Source organism: Parasteatoda tepidariorum, chromosome 2 (assembly GCF_982258835.1).
Source record: "Parasteatoda tepidariorum strain Cologne lab strain chromosome 2, Ptep-v5.0, whole genome shotgun sequence".
NCBI lineage: Eukaryota > Metazoa > Arthropoda > Arachnida > Araneae > Theridiidae > Parasteatoda > Parasteatoda tepidariorum.
In genome coordinates this window covers 98,714,160-98,730,123 of record NC_141756.1, presented here as the reverse complement: position 1 = coordinate 98,730,123, position 15,964 = coordinate 98,714,160, and the positions used below count along the sequence as shown (strand labels likewise).

At 32.4% G+C, this 15,964-nt stretch overlaps 1 protein-coding gene across 2 annotated transcripts; it reads left to right on the top strand.

The window, feature by feature from the left end:
• The first annotated feature begins 5,810 nt into the window (after nt 1-5,810).
• On the top strand, nt 5,811-13,590 carry LOC107444317 (vacuolar protein sorting-associated protein 37B). Of its 2 annotated transcripts, XM_043046270.3 has the most exons (6): nt 5,811-5,988; nt 6,491-6,623; nt 8,636-8,807; nt 9,589-9,671; nt 12,476-12,892; nt 12,997-13,590. In XM_043046270.3, the coding sequence occupies exons 2-5, from the start codon at nt 6,492-6,494 to the stop codon at nt 12,881-12,883; spliced, it is 795 nt and encodes a 264-aa protein (XP_042902204.2). In that variant the 5' UTR covers nt 5,811-5,988; nt 6,491; the 3' UTR covers nt 12,884-12,892; nt 12,997-13,590. The 2 variants fall into 2 exon arrangements, with proteins under 2 accessions (XP_042902204.2, XP_042902203.2); XM_043046269.3 differs by having other exon boundaries at nt 12,476-13,590.
• Nucleotides 13,591-15,964: the final 2,374 nt, after the last annotated feature.

Genomic DNA, 15,964 nt, shown 5'->3' with positions numbered 1-15,964 from the left:
CGCACACTAACCGCAGCCAGTGATGCTTGACTTCGGTGATCTGCTGGGAACCGTGTCTTAACGATCAGTCCACTGCGGGACCACAGCAGTTATGAGAATAACATAGTATTTGTAAAGAAGTATAATTTCACATGGCGACGAAACATTCGAAAAACAACCCTAAATTTCAGTGGTCCTATTGATCGAAAAGGACATCACTACAAGTCTGCCACTTGTGTGCTTTGCGGTGGTAAGCACACAGTCAGTTGTAGAAAATGAACTAAAGCCCCTAAACGCCGATAAACGTGTAAAAAACACTTTTCATAAAGTTGCTCGATTTATCGAAATTTTAGAAAATAAATTCGGTAATATCATTGAACTGGTTGATAAACTAGAAAACGCTGATAGCACAGTAGATCTAATCAAAATTCTTTTCTCAAAATCAGTCCCCTCTAATGTGTAATAAGTGAACAACTCCTTTTTCAGTAAATTTAAAAATCTTCTTGTTGTATCATGGAATGCCAATGGCCTCCGGGATAAAATTAATGAACTTAAACATTTTATCAACCAATACCCCCTTGATATATTGCTAATCCAGGAAACCCAACTTGTCACTGCTCACTCTTTTAAAATACCTAATTATCTAATTTATCACACCAAGTCACATCGATGGCATGCACAAGCCTGTGGTGGAACTGCCATCATCATCGAAAGTAATATTAATCATAAACTACTTGATTACCTTAACTTCAATTATATTGAAGAAACGACCCTTCAGTTCTTTTTTTTTCCCCAATTCCAATCTATTGTCATTTCTAGTGTCTATGTTCCCCCTGCCTTTATCAGCGACCTCGAAAATCTAATTTCCTACGGTTTGATTATCTTCTTGGATGGTGACTTTAACGCTAAACACAGCAGATGGAACAACTATGATAGCAACCGCTTGGGCACCTCTCCATTCATTTTCATCAGCTTAGTTAAATAAAATGTACTCTGCCCCCCCCCCCCACCAATATCAGGATCTCGAACTTATCAGCTCATACTATCAACTTCGCCCTTTCTAGAAATCTAAATTACCTTATCAATACTAGTACCTTAAATGAACTCTGTTCTGATCATTTGCCTGTTAAGTTTAACATCAATATTAACAATACAAACGAAAGCCTGAGTCAAATATGCTGTGCCAAATCGTGGAACCATGTTATTTAGCATAATAGTTGTGATTTTGCTCACATTACATTTTAGCCAACCGTTTCTGTTTCGCCAACTTTACTGAGTTCTATTAGTTAACACCCCAACCCAATTAGATCCATTAATTGACAGCTTCACTAATTCTATTAACAAGGCTAAAGAGGAGGTTTCCTTTTTTGTGGAGGCAAGCAATTACTGCAATGCACCCCCTCATATCAGACATCTTATTAGAGATAGAAACAACATCAGGAGGTTGTGGCAACAGTCTCGTGACCCAAATTATAAAGCTCGAATGAATCAGATCAATGCTAAAATTAGGAGAGGTTTTCGAGCACACAAGGAATCCTCCTACACCAAGTATATCAAAGGCCTATCTGTCCAAGATAACTCAATTTGGAAAACGGTCAATAAGTTTAAGTCTAAATCTTCATGCATCCCACCCCTCAAACGTAATAATTCTGTCCTATTCGATGACAATATGAAAGTTAACATCATTGCTGACGTCTTTAATTGCAGTTTACCAACGACCTTGCCAGAAATGATACTACTAACCTAGATGTCAGAGGTGGTATTAATTTTCGTTCTTGCAGCTCTGACCCTGACATCCACAACCCGGTACCTTAGTGATGTAATTAACTCCATTAAGAAACTTAAGAATAAGCGACCCGGTAAAGATAACATTAATAATAGACTTATCAAAGCACTCCCCCCTTAACTACATTCTCTATTTAACATGCATTATTGACTCAGCGCTACGCTTATCATACTTCCCCTCTGATTGGAAGATAGCAGTCATTAAACCTATCCTAAAGCCAGGAAAAGACCTAACAAAACCAGACAGCTATCGACCAATCAGTTTACTCTCCTCACTGAGCAAAATTACTGAAGACATTATCTTGTGCGGAATGAGAGACTTCTGCGATGATAACCACATTATTATCGATGAGCAATTTGGTTTTCACCCTAAACATTCCACACAACACCAACTCACCAGGCTCATTGAATACAGACACGAAGGATGGCTTCACAACATACACACAGGTGCCGTTTTTCTCGATTTGGTTAAGGCTTTCGACAAGGCATGGATCGATGCACTTGTCTATAAATTAATAAAATACAATTTCCCTAGACCACTTATTCTAATTATACGATCCTACCTAACACACAGAAAGTTCATGGTCAACTGCAACACCTTTTTCCCCACCTTAAGACCCATTAATAGCGGTGTTCCTCAGGAGAGCAAACTAGAACCCCTCCTATTTTTAATCTTTATTAATGAAATCCCTTGAGATCCTGGTATTCTGACTGCACTGTACCCTGACGATACAGACATTGCCACACAAAGCAAGTATATCAGCGATATCAACAGGAATATCATTTATCATCTACTCACCATCATTGACTACATCCAAGATTGGAAACTCGATATCAGCAAAACTCAGTCGGGGCTATTTACCAGAAAAAGGAGCTTACAAGAAGGATGTTATCATTGATAACAACTTTTCTTTCAAATGGGAAACGAAGGCCACGTACTTAGGTGTCATTATGGATAAAACCCCGACATTAAAATATCATTTTAAAAACATTAAAAATAAATTCATAGAAGCAAAATGTGCACTTTATCCTATTCTAAAAAGGAACTCCCCCCTCAGCACTAATAAAAGGATTGTAATTTTTAAAATGCTTCTCACCCCCCCTATTAACATATGCAGCACCCGCCTTCGCGTCCGCAATATCACAAACTCACCCTGGTATTTCAAGAACTAAAATATCCGTAATGACACCTGTCCGTCTAGCCTTCTTGACTTATACAAAAATAGATCTCTTAAGTATTTCCTTAAGAGCACTGGACACTCCAACCCCCTTATATGGTCTTCCTCTAACTACGACCCAGATGAACCTAATTCCAGGAGACGGCCTAAGGTCATTCTTCATTACTGTAAAAATCTTCAAGACATCGTTTGAGTCGTATTGCTGATTTCTCTTTCCCCCTGACTGGTTCCTCATCTCCTCTATCATCATTTCATCATTACCCTGTCCCACATGCTTGGGTTGGCCCCATTCCCCATCCGTCACGGAATTACTGCTATTCATTCTGAATCAATTTACTAATACAACTACTAACAATGCTAATCACTTTGTTAATAATTATAATTAAAAAATAAATAATAATTAAGAAATAATATAAAATGAAATATTTTTTTGACTAATGACTTCGTTTGTTTGTTTATGTAATTACCTGTCTGTTTTATCCCTGTTTTGTACTGTCTTTTCTATCTTCTATTTCCATAACTAATGGTTTATAAGCAAAATCTTAAATGAGATTAACCTTAGCCCTCCTCATTTTCAAATACCACCACGCCACAGATTTGTTGGGTTAGCTTAATAGAGTACCGGCTGCTGAGGTAGTTCCTTTTATAAACATGGGAATAGTTGGGTGACGGAGGGCGGTAGTAGCCCAGTGATTAGAAAACTGGATTTCGGTCCGGAGGAACCGGCTTTCGATAATCGACGCTACTCAAATCCACCGAGTATATGAGTTGTTGTTGTTGTTCATTTACGTCGTACTAGAGCTGCACAATGGGCTATTGGCGACGGTCTGGGAAACATCCCTGAGGATGATCCGAAGACATGCCATCACAATTCTGATCCTCTGCTGAGGGGATGGCGCCCCCTCTTTGGTAGCCCGACGACCTGCACGCGAAGTCGAGCACTTTACGGAAACACAGTTTAACGAGCACACAGCAGTACAGCACACCCTCGGTCCCTACGCAGACTGATCCAAGTGGTCACCCACCCGCACACTGACCGCAGTCAGTGATGCTTGACTTCAGTGATCTGATGGAAACCGTGTCTTAACGATCAGTCCACTGCGGGACCCGAGTATATGAGATATACACGTTTGCAAAATATGTGGAATCATAAGTTCTGTGGTCGATCACTGAACAGTACCATGAGTGCAGGGATTTGGAGAAAACTTCCCTCCCCTTCAGATTTATGTTTAAATTGTGGAAGGAAGTTGGCTTACAAAAGAAATCCCCTCTGTTCAAGATCAAAATTGTGATGGCATATCTTCGGATCATCTTCATGAATGTTTCCCAAACCATCGCCAATTGCCTATTGTGCAGCTCTGGTGCGACATAAATAAAATACCTACCTGCATCCTAAAATCGGAAGAAATATTAAGAACTTCCGATGAATGGATAGTTGACTGAATGTAAGCAGTAAAAAGCTTCTTAAAGCAGGAAGAAATTTATAAAACTTCCGGTGTATCCCTCCGCTAATGTTACGCTTACGAGGCGATGTGTGGACAGGTTTAATTATCTAGGAAGTCTTATTAATGAGGTTTAAAATTACGTGTAATATTACCATTCATAGGAGTTTATTGTAATACATAAATTTTAACTAATTTTGAGCATAAAAAGATTTTAAGAAAAATTATTATCCCAACATAAATAACGTTTAAAGTTTGCCATGTTTTGATTGTTATCCATCATTTAGCTATATTTTTATAAAATATCGCCATTAATTATTTTTTGGGTTGCTTCTTGCAGAGCATAGCATACTTGCGGAGTTTTCCAAATTCTTATTTTGTTTGTTTCATTGACATTTTAAATTTAGAAAAAGCGTGATACTGTGAACACTACAAATGAAATAATATTTGATGGCACCCTTTTTCAAGTTTAGGCGTAAAAATCAATCGAAAGTGGTAACCGTGAAAGTCTTATGACAAATTTTAACTCTTAGCACCATCTGTTCTTAGCTTCACACGGTCAACCATCCATTCTTCCGCTTGTGTTAAGTTTACGAGGTGATGTATGAACAGGTAGGTAGGTTCTTTACTTACGTCACACTAGAGCTGCACAATGGACTATTGGCGACGGTCTGGAAAACATCCCTCAGGATGATCCGAAGACATGCCATCGCAATTCTGATCCTCTGCAGAGGGGGTGGCTCCCCTGCTTTGTTAGCCCGATGACCTGCTTGCGATGTCAAGCACTTTACGGTAGAACAGTTCAACGAAGACCGATACCGTGTACCCTCGGTCCATACGCAGACTGATCAAAGAGGTCACAAATCAGCTTATTGACCGCAGCCAGTGATGCTTGACTTCGGTGCTCTACTGAGAACCGTGTCCTAATGATCAGTGAACTGTGGGATCAAGCTTGATAGTGTAAGAAAGTTCTATTAGTGTGATTTATGTTTAAATTCTCTCGTAATTTCGCCATTCATAGTAGTTTTCTGCAATTCATTAATTGTAAAAGCTGGTGAGCTTTAAATAAATTTAGGAAAACTGTCGCAACATAAATAAAGCGGATGATTTGCCATGTTTTTGGTGTTATCTTTTATTTGGCTATATTTTAATGTAAAATATCGCCCTTTGATATTTTCTGATTCCGGTTAAAGAAAAATTTCAGTTCCATATAGTTGTCCAACTTAAAAGATTTTAATCTATATGAAAATCAAGAGAGAATCTAAGGTACTTTCTTCCTCTATGACTCTCCACACTCTAATGGGGAAAGTATGCAAAGTGTTGCCATAGGTAGAGACTTCTGTTCAACGCCACCTGCAAATCGCAAATAGTAACCCGGAAGTTTTAGACGAATCGAAACCTTTTACCTTAGCGCCATCTCTGCTTTAGCTTTACTCGGTCACCATCCATTTAACGGCATGGATAACATGTCGATTTATTTTCTTTGTTTTGCATAAGAGGTATTGCACAGAGGTATTGCATAATAGTAGTGAAATTAAATTATTAATGTGTGATTAATTTAAACCTCTTAGTTACGTGCTTTAATTAACAAATTTCTCATTAAGGTTTGTTTGTTCCTATGTTAGTTGCTTTTGAAATCTCTAACATTTTCTATATTTTTGTTTGATGGTGTTTAATTTACTCATAATATATGTATGGGACTGAACAATCAAGTGGTTATTTAGATTTTATAATTCAACAAAAATTTTAAATAAATCTTTTAAATTGAAATTTCTATAATTTAATGAAATAAACACTAAAGCAGTATGTAAAGTAAATTAATATTGTTGCCTTTAATACAAACAGATGAATAAAGAAAAACCATCAAATTTTTATATTTTATACAGAACGCTCTTGCTTTTAAAAAATATTAGAATAATATGTTGAAAAAGTTAGCCATCAAGGAAACCTTGAAGATCTTAAGATATTGTTGCATTTCATTCGTCATTTTTTATTTCAGTTTTCCTAAGAAATATCTTATAGTAACATTCTTCAGTCTATCTATAAAATTTCACATGATAAGAGCTTTTATTTTCTATGTTATTGATCCAATAATTTTTCCAACAGAATGAATAGCGCTATGTTTACTCCTGATTACAGTCACCTAACTGGATTGCTGCAGCAATTAAATGATGAGGAGTTGAAAGAACTTTTACAAAATGAGGGAAAGTTAAAAAATCTTGTGAATGACCTGAAACAGGTACATATTTTTATTGCTAGTTACTTTAGTGGATTTCAAATAAGAGGAATTTTTCATGTCTGACAAAAGGATAATTTTTTTTAATATAAATTTAATAGCCTGCTGGCTTATGTGTGTGTGATTTCCAAAAAGTTATACGATTAAGAGTTATGTACAGTAGAAAACCGATTATCCGGAACGATCGGGACCATCGCTATTCCGGATAAATGATTTTTCCGGTTTTCTGAATCGCTACAAAAAGTCGTTTTTTTTACTGTTAAACCCAACTAAAAAAAAAAAAAAAATATTTGGAAATAATCTTGAAAAAGGTATGATGCTAGGGTAAACATCTTTCAAAAAAGAAAGAAAAATCCTAAAATCTTATGAGGAGAAAAAAAATTTTTTAAAAAAATAGCGGGAAAATGTATTGAATTTCGTTCTGGTTTTTTGGTTTTCCGGTTTTCTGATTTCCGGATAACGGGTTCTGTACTGTATAATAAACAAATTTTATAAAATGTTTCATTTTCAATACATTTTTTACAGAGAACAATCCTAGAAAGTATTCTGTTTCATACTTTACAAATTTCCAAAATTTTACCTAACTTAAAACCCTTGTGGCAGAATCGTGGCATTATAGAGTTCTTGGCGAAAGATTTTTTTTATTTGGAAAGCAAAGAAGTTAGTGCAGATTTTTTTCAAAATATTGTTTCCCTACAGAACTTTTTCCTCCCTTTCTCAAGAATTATATTCAAAAAATGCCTTTCTCACATATCGAAGTTCACCTCCGATAAGCGAGAAAGGATATGAACAACCGTGATTATTTTTTCTACTTTCTTTTGAGAATATAAATATTCCGGAAAGACTAGCTTTAGCAAAAATTTATAAAAGGTTAACTGTACAAATATTTTTTAGAACAGGAGAATATCGCCAATAATATTAGAATATATATTCTTTTATAAAGGTTTAAAAATAAAATTCTTGCATTTATAATTAAAAAATTTATATACTGTTCTATTCTATATGTAAAGGCTTTTTTTGTACACAGAAAGCACTTCTGTTACTTAGGTATTAGTAGTACTAGAAAGAATTGTCGCAGAAAGCTCGGAAAAATTCTGCCACAGGGCTTGAAACACTTGCATAATTAAGAAAGTGCATTTTATAAATACAGAGAAAATTCTTTCAAATAACTTTTGGATTAATGGACAACTGTTAATTTATCCTAGTTTTAATGTATGACTTCTGTACCCTCTCCTTACACTTGCAGGGATCTGTCTAGACATTTTGTGAAAGGTTCTGTTTTTGTAAAATTGTGAAGAAATTACTTGTAATTTGTGAATATAAAATAAGTGTTAAGTCACATTCTTTCAAACAGGGTTCTGCTTTTGTGAATTTGCGCGAATAGGGTCCTGTTATTGCAAAAAACTTTTTCAAGGAGTTTTTAAATTGTAAATATATAAAAGATTATGCTCAACACTGTAAAATTATTATTGAAAAAAAGTTAAATTTTCAAAAATAATCAGCAATTGCTGCTTCTAAATTAGAGATGTAAGATACAAATATTTGGTATTTAGCCTCTACTGTTGAACGCAGATTATTCTTTTTGGACGAATAAAGGAAGAAGCGTCTGCTGAAGACAAAACTTAGTTCGTTTACATCTGTCCCCCCCCCCCAGTAAGGGTTTATTCGATTAACAAAACAATAATGAAGATTAGCAAATTTGTGAAGGGTCCGATTAAAAGATAAATTATTTTGTGAAGGGTCCGTTAACGAACCCAAATTTCTCCTAAACAGACCCTTGACTTGGTTGTTGATAATTGGCCTGTGGAACCACTGCTTATTTTTTTACGCTGGTCTAACTCTATATTGGATCAATGGCCAACTGTTAATTAGTTCTGGATTTATTATTGAATTATTTTTATAATTTGAATAAGTTTTCATTAGGGCTATCATTAAGTGTCAATTAGTGATTCTTGTGAAAATTAAGCAAAAATTAGACATTTTTTTTATTCTTGTGAAATTTTTATTGTGTCTAGGTACAGGACCTTGAAGCTGAAAAAGAAATGCTGCTTGCTAGTACTAAAAGTATTTCTGAGTACAATTTGTCCAGGAAACCTATTCTTGATCAGCATCGTCTGCAAGTTGTAGAAACACATGAAATTGCCCTGGATTTGAAAAATAGTTTCCTTGAAAAGAAAAAAAAGATAGGTATAAAATTCATTTTATTGTCAAAATTAGGTATTTTCTACAGGATTAATGATTTTAACAAATGAAAATTTGTGGATGTATTCTAAGCTCATGTCTGTGGTATTATTCTCATGGTAAATATTCTATGATTATGTGATTTATTTACACTTTTACCCTCTCCATTACCATAGTTTCACACAGTAACTATATTCCAACTTCTAACTGTAATGTACCAGTTAAAATTGTATTATTTTTTACTGCCATTGGATAAAAAGTAAGATTTACCAAAACCATAGTAAGGAGAAAGGAAAGTGGGAAAATTATGCAACCGTGAAACGCCTATTCCAATTTCAAAGAGTATTATGTGCAACTATATCTTCATTAAAATAATTTTCCTAGTAATTGAAAATGATAGAATCATTGCCTTAAAAAGTAAATACTCAAATGCACTAATTTAATTTTTCATATTGTTTGAAATGTATCGTGATATTTAAAAACCACAAGAAAATCAGTATCAATAATTGCCGAAAATGCAATCAAAACATATTGATTCTCAATACTGTCGCATAAATTAAGCTCGCCAAAAAGTGATTAACTGAATGCATGATTCAATTTTGCGTGTAAATTTCTGAAGAAAAGAAAACTAAAATCTTTTACTTTTCAAAAGAAAAATCTTTCTGCAAGAATTCTGTAACATTCTGCTACTAAAGTCTCAAGAAACAATTTGTGCAAAATCTGACTGTATATTTTACTTTTTTTTATTTATTTCCTATCTTCTACTATGCATTCATTTTATTTTCAGAAAATTCTGAAAAAGCAGTATCAAAGGATACACTTTTAGCTTTGTTAGAAGCTGCAACTTCAGAAATAGATGAAGAGGCAGAGGTATGTAGCCAAATCTCTCACTTAGTTTCAAACTTAGATCCTTCTGAAATTTGCAATTGTTTCTTAGTGATAATTTTTTTAACCCTTTTTTTTATATGTTAGTCACAATTTTTTTCTCAATTCATATAGTCAGAGTTGCCACCCCACCGGGAAAATCTGAAAAATACAGGAAATTTTTACTAACTGGGAATTTGATTTTTTGTGGTCTTTTAAAAACTGGTGATCACTCAAAGCATGATCTATGGGATATATCAGGATGATATTTCAGCTACATTAAACCATTTCATTTACTGTGGCATTATTTAAGTATACTCGACTGATAATTTTTTATTACAAGTTTTTTCAGCAATTAAAACTAGTATAGTTACTCCAATATAACTCATTCAAGAGCGCAGTTATTGTTTCCTCTTAATATATGTGTGTAAGATGTACAGGAAAAACGCAGAGAATTTTTTTTTCTGGATTTGAGTGACAACCTGATTATTGATTTAATTAGGTTTCTTAAAAGAAACCAATAATCTCAAAAGGCATTTTCTTCTGTAATTATAACAGACAATTTTTTTTTTCCCTGTAAAAGCTGGGCCTGCTACAGAAGAAGAAAAAAATCGACATAGGGATGAAAAATATTTTCCTCTATGCCATTTTTTCCTTCATAATTTTTGTTTAAATAAAAATTTCCAGTTACAATTAAAAGTTTTCATTATCTGAAAATACAAAGTAATAAAGTAGTGTTGCTTTTTACTTTCAGATTACAGTTGCTCATTTTAACAATTATTGTTTTATTTTAAATTATCATTAAATTTGTGGGTCATGCAGTCATTTTTGATGGTACATGTAATTTTTATGCATTTTAAGCCTTAGTCATTTTGCAATGCTTATACAGTACAGAACCCGTTATCCGGAAATCAGAAAACCAAAAAACCGGAATGAAATTCGATAAATTTTATCGCCATTTTTAAAAAAAAAAAATTTGTTTTCCTCATAAGATTTTCCGATTTTTCTTTCTTTTTTTAAAGATATTTACCTTATCATCATTTTCGAAATAATCATTAGTGTATTACTTCATAGTTTTTCTTATTTTTAAGATTATTTCCAATTTTTTTTTTTTTTTTCAGTTGGGTTTAACAATAAAAAAAAGGCTTTTTGTAGCGATTCAGAAAACCGGAAAAATCAGTTATCCGTAATAGCGATGGTCCCGATCGTTCCGGATAATCGGTTCCCTTCTGTATCATATTTTTATTTTATTTAATTATGATTAATGATGAAACTTTATAATTCTTAGAAATTGCCAATATAGCCGTCGACTTATTCAAACTTGTCTCGTCTCAGTGGTCTCAAAAAGAAACCTGATATTTTGCTGTTTTTTTTTTTTTTTTTTCTTAATATCTTTGATTGCTAGTTGGAATCATTCTTTTTCTTTTCTTACTCATTTCATTCATTACTAAATCAAAAGTACTCTTAATATTCATTTATTTTAAGTAATGCTTCACTCCCTTTTTTATTTTATTTTTAATTTTATTTTTTTTTTATTTAATTATCTCTTTTTTTCCAATCATGATGTATTATATTTTCATTTGCTTATTTTTGTATACATTTATTTTTTAGTTTCTAGATTATGTACAATTTAGTTTTAAAGTAATTTATTGCTGCATGAAAATAACTATAATTATTAGTTATCTTTTAAACTTATTTTGATTTATTTTTATATTGAGAAATTTATTTCCGAAATCAAGAAAATTCATGTTTTGAGATTTCTTGCCGTATCCATGAAATTGCACTATTTTTTATAAACTTGGCATTTTTTATAAACTTGTTCGTATTATTATTATATTATTATTTTTTTTTGTCTTTTTTTAAATGTTGTACAGAATAAGAAAATATGCTGTACAAAATGAAATTTTCAAAGCTGCCCATTGCACTATTCTTTCTAGACATTTGTTTTCCCACCTTAAAAATAGACTGTTTGTGTTGCACTAAAAAATGTTCTGATTTTTATTTTGAACCACTAGAAAGCCTTCCACTAACACTATTAAAAGATTGTGTAGCATTTGTACTACTTCATTGTTTAAAAAATATTAATGCATCTAAATATATTTCTTTACCCCTGCATTCAAAGACAGCAATCTTAGTAGTTCCTTGCATAAACATGGTACATAGCGTTTTTAAAAAGTGCTTATTTTTGATGTTTGTTTTTTAAGTGCCCTTAAAGGTGCTTTTTCCATGGGGTGTTTTTAAAAGTACTCAATTTTTCCTTTTCGAAAATGAAATTTTTTCCTTTACCGTGTCGATTTTCGCTGCATATTATTCAAAAACGTAGTTTTCACATCAGCGTTTTTGAAAATCATTCAACCACAATCCATTTCGGCGTACCATCAGCCCGCAGCGTATGATAGCACCCCAAACATGTTACATGTTTGATAAAATACTTGGGAGTCTGCATGTGCGTCTACTGAGCTGAGTTTGGTGTGATTCTTGCACGCTCATGTGCTACTCTGCTGCAATTTGCAAGATGTTCTCAAATTCAGACTTCCTTTTCCACCCTCTGAAATTGAACCGAAAAATCTAGATCTTTTTATTGTGGCTAATATAATCGAGAAAAGAATTCTTTGTCAGAAACTAGTTGTTTTACCATGATCATGTGAAGTCTTTGAAAACTATTTTGCATATTCTAAATGTATATGGTGCTTAAAAATACTTTTTGAGTGCTAAAAAAGGACTTTAAATGTACTTATTTTTTTTTAAAGATTTGGCTTCACACCCTGATAAAGTAATTACTTAAAAAGATTTTAATGTTTATGTTTCAGGCTTCTGTCGAGTTTTTTCTAAAAAACGAGATTTCCGTAGAAGACTTCCTCGAGAAGTATCTGGAGTTACGGAAACGTGCTCATCTGCGCAGAATCAAAACTGATAAATTGGCAAACATCATTAGAGGAGATGAAGGACGGAACATTACTCCCCCTATTCGGCCGCAGAAGACAAGAACTGCACCATCACCACCCCTTCCTTATCCTAATGCTAACACTCAAAGTAATTCACCATATGGTCCAGTCAGAACAGCTCCTCCTGTTCCTTCAAGACCATACCAATATCCTGGTAATGTTTATCCACCTCAACCAACAGCTCAACCATACCAGCCTTTCAGTTATATGCCTTCCCCATACCCTGGTTACTCTAATCCACCCCCTGCAAACTTATATTCTCAGTACAAATAAATGTTCCATGTAAGCCTTATATTTACTTCTTGTTATGATTATCAGTATTACTATTTTTCAATGTGTGTCTAATATGATAATGTTTTTAAATGACTATTTGTTCTGGTTTTAAGAGTGTCTGGACTGAATAAGAATTAAAATGAAGAAGTCCCTACTAGCATCTGTGCCTGAATGAAACTACATATTGCAAAGCTAAGCACTATTTTTCGAACACATGTTAAGTACTTTATTAATGTATTAACTTATTATAATTTCAACTTTTTTATTTTATTTATAATTTTTTTTTATGCTCAGTAATTGTGATAGTGATAAGAAAAAATTTTAAACAATTAAATATGGCTAGGAGAATTAAAAATAATAAGCCACCTTTGTTTTTTAAATTCTTATTTATATAACATTTAGGTCTTGGCAACAATAATTGGTTCACCCCTTTAGGAATTTTGGACAAACTTTAAGAGGATCCTTGATAGTAAGATTCAAATTATGCTTACTGCTTTTACTTCTCATTAATTTTTTTTTGTTTTTTGCATATATTTTGCATGAGTGTGATGAAAAAGGATTGCTTTTTTATCAAGAAAGAGTGCACATTAATTGCCTTCAACTGGAGTTTATTATCTTGCTGAAGAGATCAAAAGAAAATGGATCATGCATTTCAAAAATTTAAGTAAAAAAGCTATCAGTCATTAAAAAAATTGGTTGGAGTTCTTTTCTTTTTTTTTATCTTGAGAAAATTTTTTAAAACTAATGAAGTAATTTTCAATTTTTGAATATTTGGATGATCTCAATCAGTCTTGGTTTAATAGATTGAGAAATGTTTAAAAAAATGTATAAATGCTTTCAATTAGGCTTTTTTTTTTTTCATATTGAAATTGTGAACCATTTTCACAATCAGCATAACAAAAAAAAAAAACCTTTTTAGAAATAGACCAAGCTTTACATACCAGTTTCAAATAGCTATTGCATATTATATTACATTATTTGATAATTATTTATATAATCAAATAATGTAATTATTTATATAATTACATTATTTCATGAAAAGTAATTTATGAATTAAAGACTTTAAAACACATTTCTTAACATTGTGTGGTACATTGCTGTTTATGCTTATTTGAGTCTTGTGCTAGTCAGAAGCTACTTATCTATTGTTTGACTAAAGTTATTTTCACATTGTCTAGTTTTTAACTAGCATAAGACATTTATAGGGTGCTATCTATCGGATATGGATGCTATCAAGTGCTTTGTCTTGGTTAGCTTATAGTGGACTGTTGTTACAATTCGAAACAAGAGTCATTTTAAAGTAAAGAACTGCAAAAAATTTTCTGAAATTCTACCTCCATGTCATTCATTATCTTTTCCAAATTTGCGCAACTACTGTTTGTGTGAAATGAAATTAACAATCCTTACTTGCTTTTAAACTACACATGAATGAACTTGACCTCCCTCACAACACATCTTCAAACTTTCTGATCCTTATCTTTCTTTTTATAATTAACAATCCTGCCTAGTTATTTTACTTATTGTACAAAAAAGCCTCAACCCATTGCTACTTTGTGTTCATCTGTCAAAATTTGACGAACTAACCTGGCACACTTTAGCCCAAATCACCATTAACTATTTTATAATGAACTCTTTTTGAAATTTAACAGAAAAAAATTTTATTTGCCTGATTTCATTTCGAGTTTTATCTGCTGTTAAAAACTTACTTTCTAACTCAAATTACATTTATCACATTCCCATAGGAAGCAAATCAGTTATCTATGAGTAAATTTTCTGACTTCTAATTTCCCTCTAAAGCTTGCTATAAGTTTTGGATTGTAAATTTTATAAATGTGGAAAGAAAAAAAACATCTGAATAATTTTTAACTTAAGCATGTACTAATATACAATCTTTATGGTTTAAGACAGCTGCCAAATTTATAGATATATGCAGACCATATTTAAGTTACAAAATTAGTACTTTCTCTGAATAAACTTTACTTTTTTTTCCCCATAGACTTGAATTTCTTGAACCTCATACGTGGATAATATTAAAAAATCAAAAAAAAATCTTTTAACCATCAATAATAAATTACTTCTCTATTTCTATTTAAAATTATTATTTAACATAAAAAAAACACTTCAAGTTCATTTTATGATCATAAATTTAAAATATCGCATACCATTTATAGTGTCATAAAGTCTTGTATTTTGATAACAACAAAAATCCCTAAAATTCCCTATGTGTAAAATATTTAGTATATTATGCAACAGGTGTCATGAAATGTTTATTATTTCGTAAAATCTACTGGATTTTTCCTTGTGTATGTTGACAGCTATGGTGGATATGCTGAGTGTCAAGAATCTAAATCTATTGAAAAAAAGTCTTAAAATATCTTCTTCTCAGATTGATTTAAAATCAGATTCTTTTGATCGCTTCTTAGTTTGGGATAATTAGACCAAAAGTTATTTAAGCCATTCTGTTTTTTATTTAACTCTCTTAACTAAATAGATTCCTCCTTTTTGATGCCAGACTAGCGTGATTGGTCAGGTAGGGTAATGACATTGAGGTTAGAGTAGCGATAAAATTGCTATGCTCGTCAAAACAAAATGTTTTTTTTTTTTTTACTTTTTAAAATAACTCTTGTTGTACAGTTATTTTTGTATTGAACAAAGTAATTAATATATGTAGCCTTTCAACTAATCCTGTTTATTGTTCTGTTAGGTTTTTTAAAATTTTTATACTATGAGCTGCCGAAAATTTCCTGTGCTTTTTTTTTACTTACATGGTGATATAAACCTTTTCTAGACGGAAGTGTGTTTAAAAATTATTAATGTGTGTGTGTGTTTTTTTTTACGCAAGTTTTGATCCTTTTATTTTTAAATTCATAGTTTTAAATGCTTAAGAAGGTATCTTAATTGCTTTATAATTTTTTTTTTTTACTTGTTCTCATTGATATTATACTCTTACATATTAAACTGCTGCAATATTTAAATGGTATATATATATATTAAAGGGAGAGCGAGGTATAATGGCTCAATTATCACTTAGTTGCCATTGTTAAAGATTGGGCGGTCCTGGGCGCAATGACCATTGGTCAG

Coding starts and splice junctions, on each gene's coding strand:
- LOC107444317 (XM_043046270.3), top strand. CDS start 6,492: ATGAATAGCGCTATGTTTACTCCTGATTACAGTCACCTAACTGGATTG. Junction 8,808..9,588: donor TGAAAAGAAAAAAAAGATAG/GTATAAAATTCA, acceptor TTTTATTTTCAG/AAAATTCTGAAAAAGCAGTA. Junction 9,672..12,475: donor AAATAGATGAAGAGGCAGAG/GTATGTAGCCAA, acceptor TTTATGTTTCAG/GCTTCTGTCGAGTTTTTTCT.